The sequence below is a fragment of the Leucopleurus acutus genome, assembly GCF_964270905.1.
Source record: "Leucopleurus acutus genome assembly, chromosome: 13".
NCBI classification, from domain to species: Eukaryota; Metazoa; Chordata; class Mammalia; order Artiodactyla; family Delphinidae; genus Leucopleurus; species Leucopleurus acutus.
In genome coordinates, this window is record NC_139155.1 from 43733287 (window position 1) to 43751705 (window position 18419).

At 35.2% G+C, this 18419-nt stretch overlaps 1 protein-coding gene across 6 annotated transcripts in view; it reads left to right on the plus strand.

The window, feature by feature from the left end:
• Positions 1-18419, plus strand: part of TRAPPC8 (trafficking protein particle complex subunit 8) — a 91131-nt gene that overhangs the window by 1884 nt on the left and 70828 nt on the right. For 3 of the 6 annotated variants that reach the window (XM_082853631.1, XM_082853636.1, XM_082853632.1), the window contains exons 2-5: positions 4943-5137; positions 14637-14726; positions 15541-15715; positions 17781-17934. In XM_082853631.1, coding sequence (XP_082709757.1) covers positions 4943-5137; positions 14637-14726; positions 15541-15715; positions 17781-17934 — 614 coding nt within the window. Of the gene's footprint in view, positions 1-4942; positions 5138-5309; positions 11352-14636; positions 14727-15540; positions 15716-17780; positions 17935-18419 lie in introns of those variants that run through there. The other 3 variants (XM_082853634.1, XM_082853633.1, XM_082853635.1) reach the window with 3 other exon arrangements.

Sequence of the window (18419 nt, forward strand, 5' to 3'; positions counted from 1 at the left end):
ACTGCGCCACCAGGGAAGCCCTCACTTGTGTATTTAAAGGAGAGAGAGAGAGAGCTATCCAATAAAGCAAAGATTGGGAACTCTTGGATTTTCTTCAGCATGTACTTTAGCCATCCATCTCACCTCCTCCAGTATTGTCCTAAGTCAATAAAAACAATAAAGCGCGCTACATTCTTAAATTCTTAAAAGACAAAACAGTGCGTTTGATTTTGAGCTGTGTGCTCTTTTCTGCTTTGTTAATAAAGAATAATAATGCAAACACCTATACCTACTTACGTAGCATTTGTCTTTGAGTCCTCCTTGAGTCCTATGAGGTAGATACCGTTAATACCATTTTAAATTTGAGGACGTTGAGGCCCAGAGATGTTAACTTGTCCAGTCTTACAGGTAGGAAAGATTTAAAAACAGGCAATTTGATTCAAGACAAGGTGTTCTTAATCAAGTCGTCTTATCTGCTGGTAATATTTAAAATCACCTATTCACACAAGGGAGCAGTGCTGTCCAGTAGTAAAATAATGTGAATCACATGTATAACTTTTATTTAGTAGTCACATTTAAAAAGGTGAAAAGAAATGGGTGAAAGCAGTTTAAGTAATATCTTATTTAACCCAGTATTTCCAAAATGTTGCCATTTCAACATGTATATACAAAATAAATATACAAAAATCTTAATGAGATATTTTGCATTTTTTGTTATTGCTAAGTCTTTGAAACTTGGTGTGCATTTTACACTTATATTACATCTCAGTTTGGACTAGATATGTTTCAAGTACTCAGTAGACACATGTGGCTGGTGCCTCCTGTATTGGACAGTGCAGTGAATAGAGGCTGAAATCAGTACTCTGCTTTCCTTGTGTAGACTGCAAAAGATTTAAGGGAGGAGTATAGTGAGTTGGACTTTAATAGGTCGACGGTTGGTGGAAAAGAAGAGGGTGGGCATTCCCTGTTGAAGACAGGGATGAGGTTAGAATGGTATGGGCAAAGGTATAAATTATGATTCAATGGTTGGGGGGAACAGTGGGAGAAGTGCCTATTGAGTACAGGATAGTAAGGGAAAATACCTAGATAAGGAAGGATCTTGAATTCTAGGAAAGGAATTTTTGATTTCATATCTAATGGTAAATATGTGGCACTCACAGATTTCTTAAGCAAGTGTATGGAGTTTTGGGGGAGTTGGTGTGGTTTATAAGCAATTGAGTTTAAAAAAAATTTTTTTTTAGTACAGTAAAGTTTTGTGTGTGCTACATAAAAACAAAAGATATCATTATTTTATTTTTCAAAATATGTTCTGTAGTACACCAGTTGTATGTTTCCTGGAAAAATTTTGTGGTCAAATAAGTTTGCTTAATATAGCATGTGTTTGGGAGAATTAGTGTCATTCAGCATATGGAGAGTTCTGGGAACACCTGCTGTAAAGAGACCTTTTAAAAACTTAATCCAGTACTTCCCAAATTTATTTGAACATGGAGTTGATTTTTCAGACAGCTATCTTGAGCAACCGGTAATCCATGGGCAGCACAGTGGGGAATGTTGCTTCATAGTACAGTATTCAAGAAACTATATTTATATGGTAGTCTGTAAAAGTAAGGTAATGATAGAGCTGAATTTCACCCTGAAATTGAGATGTTATATGATACATAACATCACCTTTTGTGACATTATAATCTTAATGAAGCCTTAATATAATTATTTAATTCTGAACCTTTGGATTTTTTGTGTGTGATTTAAGAGCATTTCTCAGTCATTCTTAGCTTTTGCCTTTCTCTTTACTAAGATGGTTTTGTGCTATTCCAGTATATTACTTATCTATTGTTGTGTAACAAATTACCCCCAAACTTAGCACCTTAAAACAAAAGCATTTATTATCTCTCAGTTTCTCAGGAATCTGGGAGTGGCTTAGCTGGACAGTTCTCTCTTGAGGTTACAGTGGAGCTGTTAGCAGGGACTGTGGTCATCTAGGGCTGGAGGATCCGCTTCCAAGCTCACTCATATGGTTGTTGGCAAGTCTCACTTCCTCACTGGATGCTGGCCTGAGACCTCAATTCTCTGCCATGTGGGCTTCTCCATAGGTTCCCTGAGTGTCCCCATGACATTAGCTTATCCCAGAGGGAGTGATCAGAACCCAAGATGGAGGCTGAACCCTTTTTTTAAAAATATAAATTTTGGGGCTTCCCTGGTGGCACAGTGGTTGAGAGTCCGCCTGCCGATGCAGGGGACACGGGTTCGTGCCCCGGTCCGGAAGATCCCACATGCCGCGGAGCGGCTGGGCCCGTGAGCCATGGCCGCTGAGCCTGTGCGTCCGGAGCCTGTGCTCCGCAACGGGAGAGGCCACAGCAGTGAGAGGCCCGCGTACCGCAAAAAAAAAAAAAAAATATATATATATATATATATAAATTTATTTATTTATTTATGGCTGCGTTGGGTCTTCGTTGCTGCACGCGGACTTTCTTTAGTTGCGTCGAGTGGGGGCTACTCTTCGTTGCGGTGCATGGGCTTCTCATTGCGGTGGCTTCTCTTGTTGTGGAGCACGGGCTCTAGGCACGTGGGCTTCAGTAGTTGTGGCATGCGGGCTCAGTAGTTGTGGTACATGGGCTCAGTACTTGTGGCTTACAGGCTCTACAGTGCAGGCTCTGTAGTTGTGGCGCATGGGCTTAGTTGCTCCGCAGCATATGGGATCCTCCCGGACCAGGGCTCGAACCCGTGTCCCCTGCACTGGCAGGCGGATTCTTAACCACTGTGCCACCAGGGGAGCCCTGAACTCTTACAACCTTATCTCAGAAGTAGTATACCATTGTTCTTGCTGTGTTCCATTGGTCACACATACCAGTCCTGGGATGTGGGAGGGGACTCCACCAGAGTATATACCAGGAAATAACCGGGATCATTGGGTGCCATTTCAGAGTCTGGCTGCCACACATAATAACTAATTTCTGGATTATTAGTAAGATTACCCAATAACTAATAACGTAATAACTGGTTAACCCGTTCTGAATATAGGGCACAACTAGAATAACCTTTTTGTGTTAACACTTCCGGATACTAGAGTCAATTTAAAATTTTGAAAGAGGTTTAATACATACATGGCTACTTATGTTATTTGATAATTATGGATCAACCCTTCAAGGAAACTACTTGTACAGTACACTCTAAAAATATCAGAAATGTACCATAGTATCTTTGTGTTTTTTGGTCTCTCTGTTTCATAGTTAGACCAGCTGAGAAGTTTCATTAGGGAGAGAGGCCTGCATATGTTTATTTAAATAATTTAGAAAACAATTACAGACGGATGCAGAGAATACAAGAACCATCCAGGTCCTCATTACCTAGAGCCAATGAATCTTGTCATATTTGCTTTGTATCTTTTCCTTTCCTTTAAAAAGAAACATTATAGATAGAGCTGAATTCACCTTTTTACCCTTCCTCAGTCCCATTTCTTTCCTTCTTTCGTCATAGGTAATCATTATAATGGAATTTGCGTGTATACTTTCTGTACATATATTTAGTTTTGCAATACAAGTACACATATTCATGCCACATGTAGTATTTTAAAAAGATTTTTGTTTAATGTCTTTTAATTAAAGATTTAGAAGTCAACAGAACACACAGGAAATTTAGGAAGACAGTTTTTAACAGATGTAACTTTATTTAAAATGTAGGCGGGCTTGAGCTTAAAAGTTTGGTATAAAGTGTTTTCCATTGGTGAAAATAACGTCAATTTTTAATGGGTAGGTACCCAAAGTCAGTTTTCCAAAAAGTGCCTCGTATTTGTATATGATCCATGATGTACTTCAAATAGAGTATGTTGTACGTGCTGCCTCCATCTTAACTGTACAGTCATGTGTCAGGCTTGTGCTGAGTGCTTTACACTTACTGTGTCTTCTAAGAATATCTCACCTAAATCCTTCAAATAACCTTGTGAAGTACATTACTTTCTTTATGTGTTATAGATGAAGAAATTGAGCATGGGAAAGATTAAAAGTTGTTTAGGGTAACCCAGTTAATAAGTGGTGGGTTGGAATTTCAAATAAAGTCTGACTCCAAAAGTTGGGCCCTTAATCAGTACAGTGGACTGCTTCTTATAGTACCATGGCAACTAATCATCTTGTCTTATTATATTTATGAGAAAAAATACGCTCACATTTCCTTCTGTGCACCGTGGACACTGTCTTGCTACAGTTGCCTGAGAACCTGTTCCTTGGCCTTGAAGCCCTGAACCACTGGTTATAAATCCCATAGACTGAGCCAAGGCAGAGAGGAGGCAGGAGGTATTGGGTTAGGAGAAGGGATCTGGGCATTGTTTTTTTTTTTTTTCCTTTCTTTCTTTTTCATAGACTTTATTTGTTAGAGCAGTTTTAGGTTCACAGCAAGACTGAACAGAAAATACAGAGTGTTCTCATATACCTCCTGTTCCAGCACACGCACAGCCTCCCCTCACTGTCAACATCCGGCACCAGAGCGGCATTGATTTTTATGATACTAGAATAGGGGCTGAGAATGGAGGCATCGCTATCGGAGAAGCAGAGGAAGCCTGCAGACAGCATTTAATTCCCTTTCTTCCCTTTTCCTATTTTCAGTGTTGATACCATAGACCTCACACTGCCGTGGACCAGCCTTAGGGTGAGGTGAGAATTAGACATTTGGTATGGATGGTAGTTGGTCCCTGGCAACTCTAACATAAGAGGAAGGAAAGGACCTAGAGTAGAGTAGTTGTGAGCAGTAGCATTGTGGGAGAGGAAGGTTAGACTGTTTAGCTTGCCCTTTTGGTGTATAATGGAATGTTGTAAGTTGGTTGTATTCTCGAAGACTGTTCCACTTGGAATTTCTGGTTTCCAAATTGAGCATCCTCTATAAACCATTAACCCAGTTTATTATTGTTGTAATAGTTGGCCTGTTATGCTTTGTACAGAAGTAATTTCAAGTTTTTCTCTTTTTTCTTTTTAAGTTCATATGAGAGATCCCAATAATCAGCTTCACGTAATCAAAAACTTGAAGATAGCAGTAAGCAACATTATCACCCAACCACCTCAGCCTGGAGCCATTCGGAAGCTTTTGAATGATGTTGTTTCTGGCAGTCAGCCAGCAGAAGGATTAGTAGCAAATGTGATTACGGCAGGAGATTACGACCTCAACATCAGTGGTATGTAATAAGGTTTATTATTATTTTTAAAATGACGTTTTCTTTTTATTAGAAAAGGTAATTCTATAACTTGGAAATCATTCAACACTTAAGTGCTTGCTGAGTGCTAGAGCCTGGAAATACAATGTTGAAAAAAAAAGTCCTTGCTTTTAAGGAGGTTACAGTCAAGTAAGCAGGCAGCCATTCAAATAACTATGAATTATGTGATTTCACTTTACTTTTTCATAATGAAAAATTTTTTTTGTAGTTCTAATTGTAAAGTTAATACAAGCTCCTTGAGGGCAGGAACTTTGGCTCTTTATTTTATTCCTAGTATCTAAAGTAATGCCTAGATCATAAGCATAATAAATATTTCTTGAATGAAAGAACTAACAGTAGATAAAAAACTATTCTCTTGTGACATTAAGTAATACTGTGATTACATAAAAAGCATTAAGTTTATTATATTTTTTATCTTGCTTAGTGCTAAGTGGAGGAAATGTTTATAATATATAAATAAATATTTGATCTTAATCTGATTTGAAAGATAAATGTTTTCATAATAGGCTTGGTAGGTAAAATTATGTAATACTCTGTAAAGTGAGTTAGCAGTGGTTGGTGTGACTCTTTTTCAGTATGAAAAAGACTTAATGGGGAGACATGGGATAGATTTTTAGAGGGGAAAGATTAAAAGTACATCATCTGGGAGTTCCCTGGCAGTTCAGTGGTTAGGGCAGTGCGCTTCCACTGCAGGGGAGCACAGGTTCGATCCAAGATCCTGCATGCTGCATAGTGCGGCCAAAAAAAAAAGAGAAGTACATCATCTAATTAGGATATTTTAGCAGCCTAATAAAATAATCTTAGATCAGTATAACTCATAATCTATTACTTTAACACCTCCTAATTGCATATTTAAAGATTTTTCCAAACATACAAAGAGAAATTAAGTGGCGTGTTTTAAATCCTGAAGTTAGTTGGTTGCACTTGTATGGTTAGAAGTATTTGTAGATTTATTTTGTTTAAATGTTTATAATTTTTCTTCTTTCTCTGTCATTTTAATTCCAGCAAGGCAAGTTAACTTAATAAGACTAAGTTTAGAAGATTATGGTTATCTTTGTAAATCAAAAGAATCCATTTTCAGGATACATATTTTAAGCAGTTCCTGGCATAACATGTTTTCAACATGAGGCAAAATTTGCAGATTTCTGGGAGAAAGCAGTGGAATTTGAACTATTTCTGTCATCAATGGAAAATTCATGTTGAGATGTGAAGGGCAGTGAATCAAGGGCCAGAGTTATCCAGTAGTTAATTGGATAACTTGAATAAGTCACTTATTCAGAATCAGTTTTATTCTTTGAAAACAAGAGGAATTAGCTAGATTACGTCTTAAGGCCTCTTCTAGGCCTTTAATCCTGTGATTCTATTTTATAGGGACTTTAACATTTTTATTATACATGCAACAAATATTTATTGATTTCCTACTGTATGCTTTGCATTGAGATCAGAGATGAATGAGATGCTATATATAACTTCATATATTAGTCATATATCTGGTCAATAATTATAATACATTCGAATTTATAGTATCTTAAGATGACAATATGTTGTAATAGAGATATGGCATATCCAATATGTCAAAGTGCTGAGGGGCACACAGAGAAGGATTAACTATCATATTTTTAAAAAATTATCTTTTTCTATACTGAAAATATTTTCCTAACCTCCAAAGTTTATATACCTTTAACATAAAAAAAATTTAATGTATCAGAATGATATATACACAGAGACATAATGCTAAAAAGACTTGAGAGGAACAAGCAACAGTTGATCTGCTCTCTGCACCCCTGCCCCACCAACTCTTTTCTCTGGTATTCATTTCGTGTTTCTAAGTAATATTTTTATATGGCTATTTATGGCTTAATTAAAATTTTTATTTATTGATTTCTCATTATAATTGATGAAGATTTAGCTTAATTACTCCCCTTCCTCCATCTCCCTAATGCAGTTTTTATAATTTTTGATTAATACTCACTGTTTACAGTACTGTGACTGAGTATTCACTTCTTCACTGCTGAGCCGAATGTTGGGCTTTCAGTTCATTCTTATACAGCTCTTGTTTTTTTTTTTTTTTTCAGTATTTAGTAATTGCCTTTTTAAAAACAACTTGCCCAGAGTTCTTTCTATTTTTTACTAGTCCCTCAGACTTCTAATAGCCTCTCACTCAGTAAGATTTTCCCCTTGACAGATTAATTTATGAGATAATCCATTTATTAAGATCTCCTTCCTGAAGTCTTCGCTCTTTCTACTCCAGGCATTCTCTATGGGGAATGATACCATCCCTCAATGGGGTGAAAATTCGGTACTTGGGGAACAAAAATATTAGATATTATAATGGTTTGTGGCTCTCCAAAGGACCGCAGTCTGTAAATGGATACACAGTATATCTAAGTATCTAACAATATTTTTAAGTATTCTTTGGGGAGAATGATCAATTAGAAAAATGTCTAAAAAGGCTCATGGGGGGAGATAATGAAATAAAAGTTTCAAAACACTGTTCTACTCAGTCGTGGTGTGGTTGCTTTCCAAGGCCTGCTCCACTGCTGCCTTTCTGGAGATTTCTTTCCCTTTTCTGTAGCCTCTCATTCATATCTTTTTTGGTGTATTTTGTTGATTTGGTGAAGGATCTCCAGCGGTTTCCTGAGAAAAGTTGTGTGAAAGGTAAAATTTTTGAGGAATGAATGTCTGAAAAGGATATTAGTAAATTGTTGTTGGCTTCTTTTAAGTCTTTAAGTTTTCTTCTATCCTATGCTTTTTCTTTCATTTGTATTATTTTTCAGTTTGTTTTGTTCTCTTTTTCATGTTGGAAACTTTCCTTAAATGTCTGGTGAGCCTTTGGCATTATTTTCTATTTCAAATTGAGGTATTATAACCCTGATTGGGCATAAAAAAGTTTGTCATCTTGTGGACTTCTTTATTGGGTGGTAAGGCTGTGAATAGGCTTGAGAGTTGCCCAGTTTTTATTACTCACAGTTCTTTTTTTTTTTTGGCCGCACTGCGCAGAGTGCGGGATCTCAGTTCCGTGACCAGGGATTGAACCCACTCCCCCTGCATTGGAAGCTCGAAGTCTTAACCACTGGACCACCAAGGAAGTCCCTTCTCACTATGAATTATTTGGGGTCATTTAATTATCTTTAGAGAAAGATTCTCAAATCCGATGTCTGGTTGGCTGTATATTAGGGATTGGCATATTTATTTTTTTATAGTTTATTAAAGTTGTTTGGTATAGATAGTTTATAGGAACAATGTGGTCATGATTTAGTTGTGAGAAATTTTATCTAATTATATTACTTACATTCTCAGGTCCCTGCCAACATCTCCACATAAGGAAAGATTCAGTGCCATTTGCTTTTAAAAGTGGGTGGAGGCATTACTATAGCTGAACTCCTTAGGCAGATTTTAAAAAAGAATTCCAAGTGGTTAGGACAAACTACAGAAGAAAACAGTTTGTTCAAGTTCTTTCCCTGCTACTTAACGCAACTCCCTTTAGCTTTATTTTTATGTTGGTCTTGAAGACTGGGAATGTGATATGAAGGACTGAATTCATTTTAATAAGATTCTGTTATAACAGAATACTTCTCTTTGGAGATATGAGAGTGGTTTTATCCATTGTAAATAAGATTAATTCTCTGTTTGTCTAGAAATACGCTTCTAGTTTTTACCATTAATGTGAGTCATCATACTTTTCATGCATTCTATTTATGAAATACATGTTAGATATTTACCTCATAAGCTTGGCTGAACAGTGCCACGTTTTCTTCATCAGATTGGTCAATTAAAGCTAGTGTTCCTTAGTACAGTAATTGGAAAGACACAACGATGGAATTGAAAGAATCTTCATTATATACAGTTATTTCCTGTGGTGGTCTGTTCCAGATTGTTTACACTCCACTCCTTGCCTATTATCTTTTTTTCCATTCAGCTACTGCTATTATTAGCATTTCTGTCTCATTTTTCTAAAACGGAGATAATTTTATCTATGCTATCACCTACTGTCTATTGTGTTTACTTTTTTTTTAAGGCAATTAAAAATTTTTTTTAAAATTTTATTATTTGGCTGCGTTGGGTCTTAGTTGCAGCACGTGGGATCTTCGTTGCAGCATGCAGGATCTTTTGTTGTGGTGTGCAGGCTCAGTAGTTGCGCTGCGTGGGCTTAGTTGCCCCACGACATGTGGTATCTTAGTTCCGCAACCAGGGATGGAACCTGCATCCCCTGCATTGGAAGGCGGATTCTTATCCACTGGACCACTAGGGAAGTCCCTATTGTGTTTACTCTTTTTTTTTTTTTAGATATAAATTTGCTTATTTATTTATTTATATTTGGCTGTGTTGAGTCTTTGTTGCTGCGTTTGGGCTTTCTCTAGTTGCGGCGAGCAGGGGTTACTCTTTGTTGCAGTGTGTGGGCTTCTTATTGCGGTGGCTTCTCTTGTTGTGGAGCACGGGCTCTAGGTGCGTGGGCTTCAGTAGTTGTGGTGTGCTGGCTCAGTAGTTGTGGTTCGCAGGCTCTAGAGTGCAGGCTTAGTAGTTGTGGCGCACGGGCTTAGTTGCTCTGCGGCATGTGGGATCTTCCCAGACCAGGGCTTGAACCCGTGTCCCCTGCATTGTCAGGTGGATTCTTAACCACTGCGCCATCTGGGAAGCCGGACGTATAGCATTTTAGACTAACACTGTCTAATAGAAATATGTAAGCCATTTACATTATTTTCAGTGTTCTGTAGCTACAATAATGAATGTAAAAAGGGGGCATTCCCTGGTGGTCCAGTGGTTAGGACTCTGTGCTTTCACTGCCGAGCACCCAGGTTCAATCCCTGGTAGGCAAACTAGATCCCACAAGCTGCGCGTTGTGGCCGAAAAAAAAAAAATGTAAAAAGAAACTGGTGAAACTAATTTTAATAATATATTTAATTTAATTCCAGTTTTTATATATATATATACACACACAAAAATTATCATTTCAAATGTAATAAATGGAAAATTTTATTCTTTTTCTTATATTGTCTTAGAAATCTTATGTGTATTTTACACCTACAGCACACCTCAGTCAGACAAGCTACATTTCAGGTGCCCACTAGCCACATGTGGCTAGTGGCTACCTACTTTATTGGACTCTGATGACAATGGTGAAATTGATCATATACAGAAATCCCAGTCTATGAGTCTTCAGATGACAATATCCAGGACAATTTTCCTCAAGCTCAAGAACTGATGAGTGAACAATGTATTTCTGAGAACAAAAAGAAAATACAGTATTTTCATCCAGCTAATCACTAATTTAGCAGAAAAGACTTCACACAATATTTTGAGATGATAACCTAGACCATCCCATTTTGTTAAAGGACATGTGACCGTATTCTTTCATCTTTTATGATCATAAGTTTGTGTAACAAAATTTACTTGATACAGTTTGTAAGTGGACAAATGCTGAAAGCAGGTATGTGTATGAAGGTAATCTGAAAGAATTAGATGATGTAGAAGTAAAAAATTTATTAGCTTGATCGTTCTGTTTGCTGTTTAGAAGTCTAAAGAATGAAAATGTTTTGCAGTGATGGAGCAAATAGAATGACCTTTTTCTTTTCAGCGAATATGAGCCATCACATTTTTCCAAAATATTGCACCTTGACTATGCAAGTGCAAGAAGAACCAGAAGTAATGATAAACTAGAAGTCGTTAGAGATGTGTTTGAATCTGGAATTGGTATTTACATGATGGATGTGTTCTAGGTTTGTGCATGATAGTTGATGAACAGTTAGTTGCATTCAAAAAACGTTGCCTAACTGAGGCATGTATCTTTAAAATGGGGAATATATGGAATACAATTTGAGTTCGCTTTACTAAAATTTATTAAAAAGTTAGTTATGGTTTTACTCTTAATTCTGTAAATAAGTTGTAAACTGAATTAAAAATACAATAAAATATCAAGGGTCAGTTAGATCCAGATAGTAAATGCAGTGACTATTTTTCCTGATATACTGAGGGTTAAAAGGAATATAGTTTCAATAAAGGACAACCTGTTTAAAAAGTCTTCTCCTGTGGTGTGTGAGAAATTTAATAATTGGGCATAGGTAATCATGACTCTCATCTCTTTAGAATACTTTGATTTTTGCTGATTTTTCTGAAAACACTTGATTAGAAATATTCTCTTCAAGGATAGTTCTCAAGGTTGTTGTTAAAATACAAGGTTAGTATTTCTTAGCTCTTCATATTATTTAAGATTATTTGATTTGCAAAATGCTCATAAATTTTATATGAGTTCTGGTTTTAGTTTGTTGGTGCTTTTGTAGTCTAAGATACTCTGAATTAAACCATATATTCTGATAATCACTGTGTTGTCAAGTATTTTTGACCTTGAAACTGTATTTTAAAGAATTAAATAATTATACAGCATCTAATTATCTGATTTCTTTTCCTTACTTGAATAGTTTCATTCTGAAATATACTAAGTTTTGGTACTACTGTTTATCTAAAGTTATAATCTTAAGTGACAACATTGTGTGGAATTTGTAATATTTCTTAGTGCTATTTTGTTTAGTCTGAATGGTGGTTTTCTGGTACTTTCAACTTCTGTGAATGATTAGAAAGGGAAAATATGTGATTTACAGGTGACATTTATGTTTAGGGTAGTCAGTCTTTTTCACTGGCAGGTTTGGGATTTCTAGTGATAGTATTTGGTTTCAGTAGAAAGAGGACCAGAGTTGCTCTAGGTCTAGCTCACTGCCGGCAGCCCTTGTTAGGTATGTATTGGAACACTAGTAACTGTGTCTGAAGCTACTGGCACTAAGAAGGGAACAAAGAAGAAATGGGGAGAGAGAGAGGGCTGCATTTTATGAGTGTGAGTGGAGGATATAGAGCATTATGTTGTTTTTCAGCTCTTAGCTGCCTTCCTTACCCTTCTTACCAAGGGAAAAGTACATTCTGCATAGAGAAACTTGAACTGATAGGATAACATGGTTGCTGTTTCAATTCCAACCAAAGAACATGTAGAGATGGAAAGGAGTATGAGCAAAATACCGATTTCATCCCAAAATAAGTACAAGAGAATTTTTAAGGGAAGAGAATTGTCACTAAATGTTAGTCTTTTGTTAATATTAAAAAAATTAATAAACTATTTTTTTCCACTTTCTTCAAAAATGTCACTAGAAAAAGCAAAAAAGAAGGATGCCCTAGACTTATTGACATGTAAGAAAAATAAAGGGAGACTTCTAGCCCTTCAAGGAAACATGTGGCTGAGGGAAAAACTTACCTCATCAACCTGAATGTGACCTACCTGAAGGATAAAACCCACTTCTGCCATATACATTTAGAAGATTTTCCTGTGCTCCTTATATTCTTTGTTGAGTACCGAGTGTTTTCTTGCACCAGTATTTAGAAAGTATTATTTCCGTTTAAGAACTCCTGCATGTGTGTACTTGCTATTTTTCTTTTTAATTTTAGTTATGTAGACATTTATATTGTTCCAAAGTCAAAACTGTGAAACAAGGTACATTTGCAGAGGTCTACCTTCTGTTCAGGCCCTTCCCCTTTCTTATCTGTTCTTTCTTCTTTCTCTGACACATGATGGCATTTGTTGGTGGCATTTATCCTTCTGTTATTTCTCTTTGACAATATAAGCTAATACATGTGTGGCTTTCTGTATCTTCTTCCCTTTCACAAAAATGTATACTTCTCTGCTGTTGTCTTTTTTCATTTAATGTATTCTGGGAGCACTTCATAGTAATATATAGAGATTTTCCCCTTTCTCTTAAAGCTGCATAGTGCCTCCATTTAATGTCCCCCCCGATGGATATGTAGGTTTTCTAGTCTTTTATTCCAGATAGTGTTGCAAAGGATAGCTGTTTTCGAAGACCTAATTTGTTTATTCAGAACTCCCCAGCCCACCGTGAAACAAACCCCTTTTCATATGTCTACATTTTGTTTGTCTACATATGTCTACAACTTACTGTTATTTGTTAATTTGTTAATAATTTGTTAATGTTGCATCATTGAAGCAACAAACAGAAAAATAATCAAAGCTGATAAAGTCATTTCCCCCATCTGTGGAGATTCCTTCTTCTTTAACCAAAATTTTCACTACCTAATCTTTATATTTTCTTGGCATTGGATTAAATGAAAGTTAATACTAATTTTCAAGTTAGAGACTAATTTTGATTCATTTGGCGGGAAGATATATTTACTGGTTGGTAAGAAAATTGCTTTCCTGTTTTAACAGACTAATCCTTGTCATTCATTCTCTGATTTTTGCCACTTTTCATATATATTGTACTGTTTCTGGGAATCTTTTTCCTCTTTTATAGCAATGAACATGAGATTTTTGTAATAGCCCTCCTAAACAATATGTGGGTTATTCTCATAGGCATTTTTGCAATTAAAGTTTTTTTGTATATATGGCACCAGGTTGGATATGTTATTCGGTCAAAATGAATAGCTTTTTTTCTTCAACCTTCCCAGTCGTTTAATGTAGTATTATAATGTAAACAGAAAATATACTTGCTGTGTTTTCAGTGATTCTAAGAATAAGACAAAAAAGTACACAAGGTTTTATAGTCAGCATAAGTAAATAGGAATGGAGTATCCTTTTAGTAAAACTGTGATTTAGATAATCTGCTTAAACCTAATGAAATGACTAAGTTTAACTAAATTCAAATTTTTAACATTCGAATAGTTTTAATGTAAAATGCATAGCATGGAGCAAGAGAGATTTGAAATTTTAAGAATCAACATCATATACATGTATACAAAAAGTGAAAACACACGTCTTTGTATTTGATTATAAGGTAAGTATGCTTTGAAATTCCATTTGAAGAGGTTTAGTTGCTATCATACTCAAGTAATCAAATTATAAAGTAGGGTTTGGCAGCCTCACCACTGTTGACATTCTGAACAAATAACTCTTTGCTGGGGTCGGGGGGTGCTGTCTTGTTCTTCTAATTGTAGGCTGTACTGCATCATTCCATCATTCCTGACCTATTTCCCTAGATGCCAGTAGCACCCCCTCCCTATCCCTAGTTGTGACAGCTCAGAGTATCTCCTGACATTGCCAAATGTTTCCTGGGGGTCACGATCACTCTTGGTTGAGAACCACTGTTCGGAAATAATACCATTTATGAAAAGGAGCTACTTATGACAACATGACTAGTGGCAGGGATACAAAACTTTAGTTCTAAAATCTGATTATTCATGTAGGTAATATTGAAAGCATTAATAAGTAAGCTGTGGGATCATTGGGTAGGTTTAGGAATAGGTCAGTTTTATTTTTGCAAATATATATACTGCCATGTATGAATATATTTGTGTGTATGGCTTATACACATACATCACATATGCATCTTAAAGCAAAAGTGAAAAATGCTTGTGTATTGCTAGAAATGATGTTTCATATCTTTTAGGAAAATGGACTTGAAATTTTGTCTGTTGTAAACTGATTCTACTGAGGACTTTTAACTGGTTTATTTATTGTTAATTTTAGCTACTACTCCATGGTTTGAGTCTTACAGAGAGACCTTTCTTCAGTCGATGCCAGCATCAGATCATGAATTTCTGAACCACTATTTAGCATGTATCCTTTGACTTTTATGTTCTCTTAAAATCAAATGTTTTGGAAGTTATTAATCTCAGAAAGAGTTATATGAAGGCAAAATTGTTGAGAGGATATAGAGATGGAGAAATTATTTTTTATTGATGATGCTACAAGTTTTATTGCTTTCTTTGTTAAATGGCATCCTAGATACAAGACTGGTGTAACTAATTTTTGATTAAAAAATAAGAATACTAAGGGCTTGGTTATTTTTCTTTATCACCCAACTTGAAAATTTCATGCTTAATATGTTTTTAAGCTATTTTAGAAAGAAAAAATGTAAACTGTCGGTGTTAACTGCTTTTGCTGATTGCCTCAAAATTAATCGCTTATGCAAAAGCTCATATTTAAAAAGTTATCCATTTTTTTTAGTAATCTGTTTTATAGCTGTTAACCTACTTTGACAGTTATGACTTTCATTTCCTTAATGCAGTTACAGTGAAAAGTTGAGATGGGATAGAATATGAGATCACAGTGAGATGGAATGGAGAGAAGCAAGATTCAGCAGAATTTTTCATTATGTTGATAGTTGCACAATTTTCATATTGTCCATTTTTTCATGGATTTCCTTATTACATATATAAATGATCTAAAAAACTACCAACAAAATAGCTTTACTATTTAGAACCTTGAATTACTTAGAAATGTTGAAGAAATTATCAATGTTTTATGCTTGCAGGAAAACCTGTAAAATCAGATTTTTTTAGCTCAAAAAATATCTCCCTAAAGTTTATATTAATAGGATAATATTTATTATTAAGTGATAAGTGATAATTACCTTAATATGATTTACAAGGTATGTTGGTGACATCGTCTAGTGAAGCTGAACCTATGGAACAGTTTTCAAAGTTGTCACAAGAACAGCATCGAATTCAGCACAACAATGATTATTCCTACCCCAAGTGGTTTATACCAAATACACTTAAATATTACGTACTTTTACATGATGTAAGTGCAGGAGAGGAACAGAGGTAAGCTTTTTTTATTTTTTAAATTTTAAATAATTTCCTGTTAAATGAGTTAATGTTGATTTGGACATGGCTTAAGTTTTTGATATATTTTTCATCCAAGAAAGTAAAAATTCATTAATAAAACATTTAACTATATCTCTTATTTGGAGTTATATTCAACAGCTACATCATTTTATGTTAGATTTCATATGCTTACCCAAAATTTTCTTTCAATGTATATCTCTATTATTGTAATCTTTGTCCACAAGTGCTTGCCATTTTATACCTATAGGTCTTCACTGTTATTTCTTACTTTGTATAATATTATTTCTCATTTTTTCTCTTTTCTCTTTCCCAGTTTTCCTCTGACTTTTCACTTCCTGGCTTATAGGCACTGCTTTTTCCACTCTTCACTTTCTCATCACTATATATTTAGCCTTGATGTTTTTCACAGTCTGAGAAACATCCAAGCACTTCTTTCTTATGTTCCCTTTAATGTTCATTATTAGTGATTTGCCATAGTCCTTTTATCTTTGGGATAAGAGAATAGATATCTTTAAAGATGAGTTCTTGAAAAATAAGATAATATTAAAACAATTTTACTTTTGTGGCTTTGCAGTTTATTTTGAATTTTGGTTCAAGATGTGGATCAAATTAATCTGTTGTTTCAAACTGTTACTCTGATATCTCAATGCTCTTTAGGATATGCAATTAAATAATTATTTCTTGCCCTTGTTATGAGCACAATCTATCGTTTTAAAATAAATTTTCCTCTCTAAGACCACAGAATTGTTCTGAGGGTTACTAATCTTTAGAATTTTTTTGACATCATAAACAATCTGTAGCCTATTGGATAAAGTGTACTATATAAATAGAAATAATTTGAACTGGCTATTGAAATTAGTTTCTATCATTTGAATATGGTATATATCTTCCACATTGGATGGTTATAACTAGGATATTTAAGTGATAATTGCAGTATTAGATCAGTGGTTCTTATGCTTAGCAGTGTCATTGGTAAAGCAAGTAGATGTTTAGTTTTTTGTACTTGAGTGTATATACATACACGTATACTTATATCTGTGTTTATACAAATTTATAACTATTTTATTTATCCAGCTTTCATTTTATAGTGTGTAATATGATTTAATTATTTGTTAGGCTTGTTATTTGTATAGTATTAGCTTCTGCATTTGAATGTGATACAGGATTATCCATGTGCTTTTTGGTTAAAAAAAAAAAAGCTATTTAAATTAGGTTAGCTCTATGTACCAAAATTTCATTTTCCATCAGAATGTACTGTTTGATTCTTAGGCTGACTTAACCATTTGAAGTATCTTGTCTGCCACTAACTAGCAAGTGTAGTTAACTAAAAGTAAGGAAATCAAGTGCTTTTTGTTGTATCTGAGATTAGCTCATGGATCCAGCTATTATAAATTTTGCAAGGATTTTTATATAGTAAATATTTTGGCTGCTTTTCTTGCGTTTTCTCATTTTTCTTCCTCTGGACTGTGTCCCTTTGGAGACAGCTAAGGGAAGGGTAAACTCTAGCAGTGAAAGGTGATTTTTTGGGGGGTGCTATACTTTTTTATGTTAGCACTTACATTTTTTGATAAATGTCTGTTCTCTAAGACAGAATTTCGCAAAGTTGTATTTCCTGCAGACTAGTTCACATAGTTGAAAGAGTTTCTGATCTATAAGTTTGAAGCCACTCTTTGGAAATTCACAGTACATATTAGCAAATGGAAGGCTCTGAGGTGGTCTGCTGCAAAAGAAACTGGTTGGCTTGCTTACTGTAGTTCCCCAAACTAGCTTGACCACCAAAACTTTCTGTTTGACTAACAAGAGTATCCTGCAAAATTTTATTCCATGACGCATACTTTGGTAATTGTGCTTTAAGGTGATAACCAAGCTAGCTAAATTTCAGTTAGGATCATGAACTTTTAGTTTTTTTAAATTATTCTGCCTCTAACTTTTTGTTCTTTTGGGGGGACTATTTTTTCATGGTTTTTGAATTATTTTAATATCTGTTATTGCCTAAGGTCTGCTCCCCATTGGCTACAAACTTTTCCATTTTTTATTTTAGAGCTGAATCAATTTATGAAGAAATGAAACAGAAATATGGAACTCAGGGTTGCTATTTACTTAAAATTAATTCTCGAACACCTAATCGAGCGTCAGATGAACAGATACCAGATCCTTGGAGTCAGTATCTCCAGAAAAATAGTATTCAAAACCAGGTATATGTAAAAAACAACAATGAAGCAAACTACAAAAGCTGTATTTCAGTTTTATGGCTAATGGTATCACTGTAGAATTTGTAGAATTACTAATAGTTATTTTGTGGAATCTGGCTAGTTTTGATCTATCAGTATGTGAGCTCTTAAGTCAGTAGTTCAGAAGCTGTTTTTAACCAACTGCAGTAATCCCTTATGTGTATACCTTTCAGGTATATAATATCAGTGTTAATTGATTGTTTTCTTAAAGGATGAAAAGTGGGGACTTCTTTGGCAGTCCAGTGGTTAAAACTCCACGCTTCCACTGCAGGGGGCGTGGGTTTGATCCCTGCTCTGGGAACTAAGATCCCATCCTGCATGACGCGGGGCCCAGCCAAAAAAAAAAAAAGAGAAAAAAAAATGATGAAAAGTGAATTATACATTAAGAATTGAATTAGATTGACTAAACAAACATGTAGAGAATAGAATTTTTGGCTTGTACATTTAAT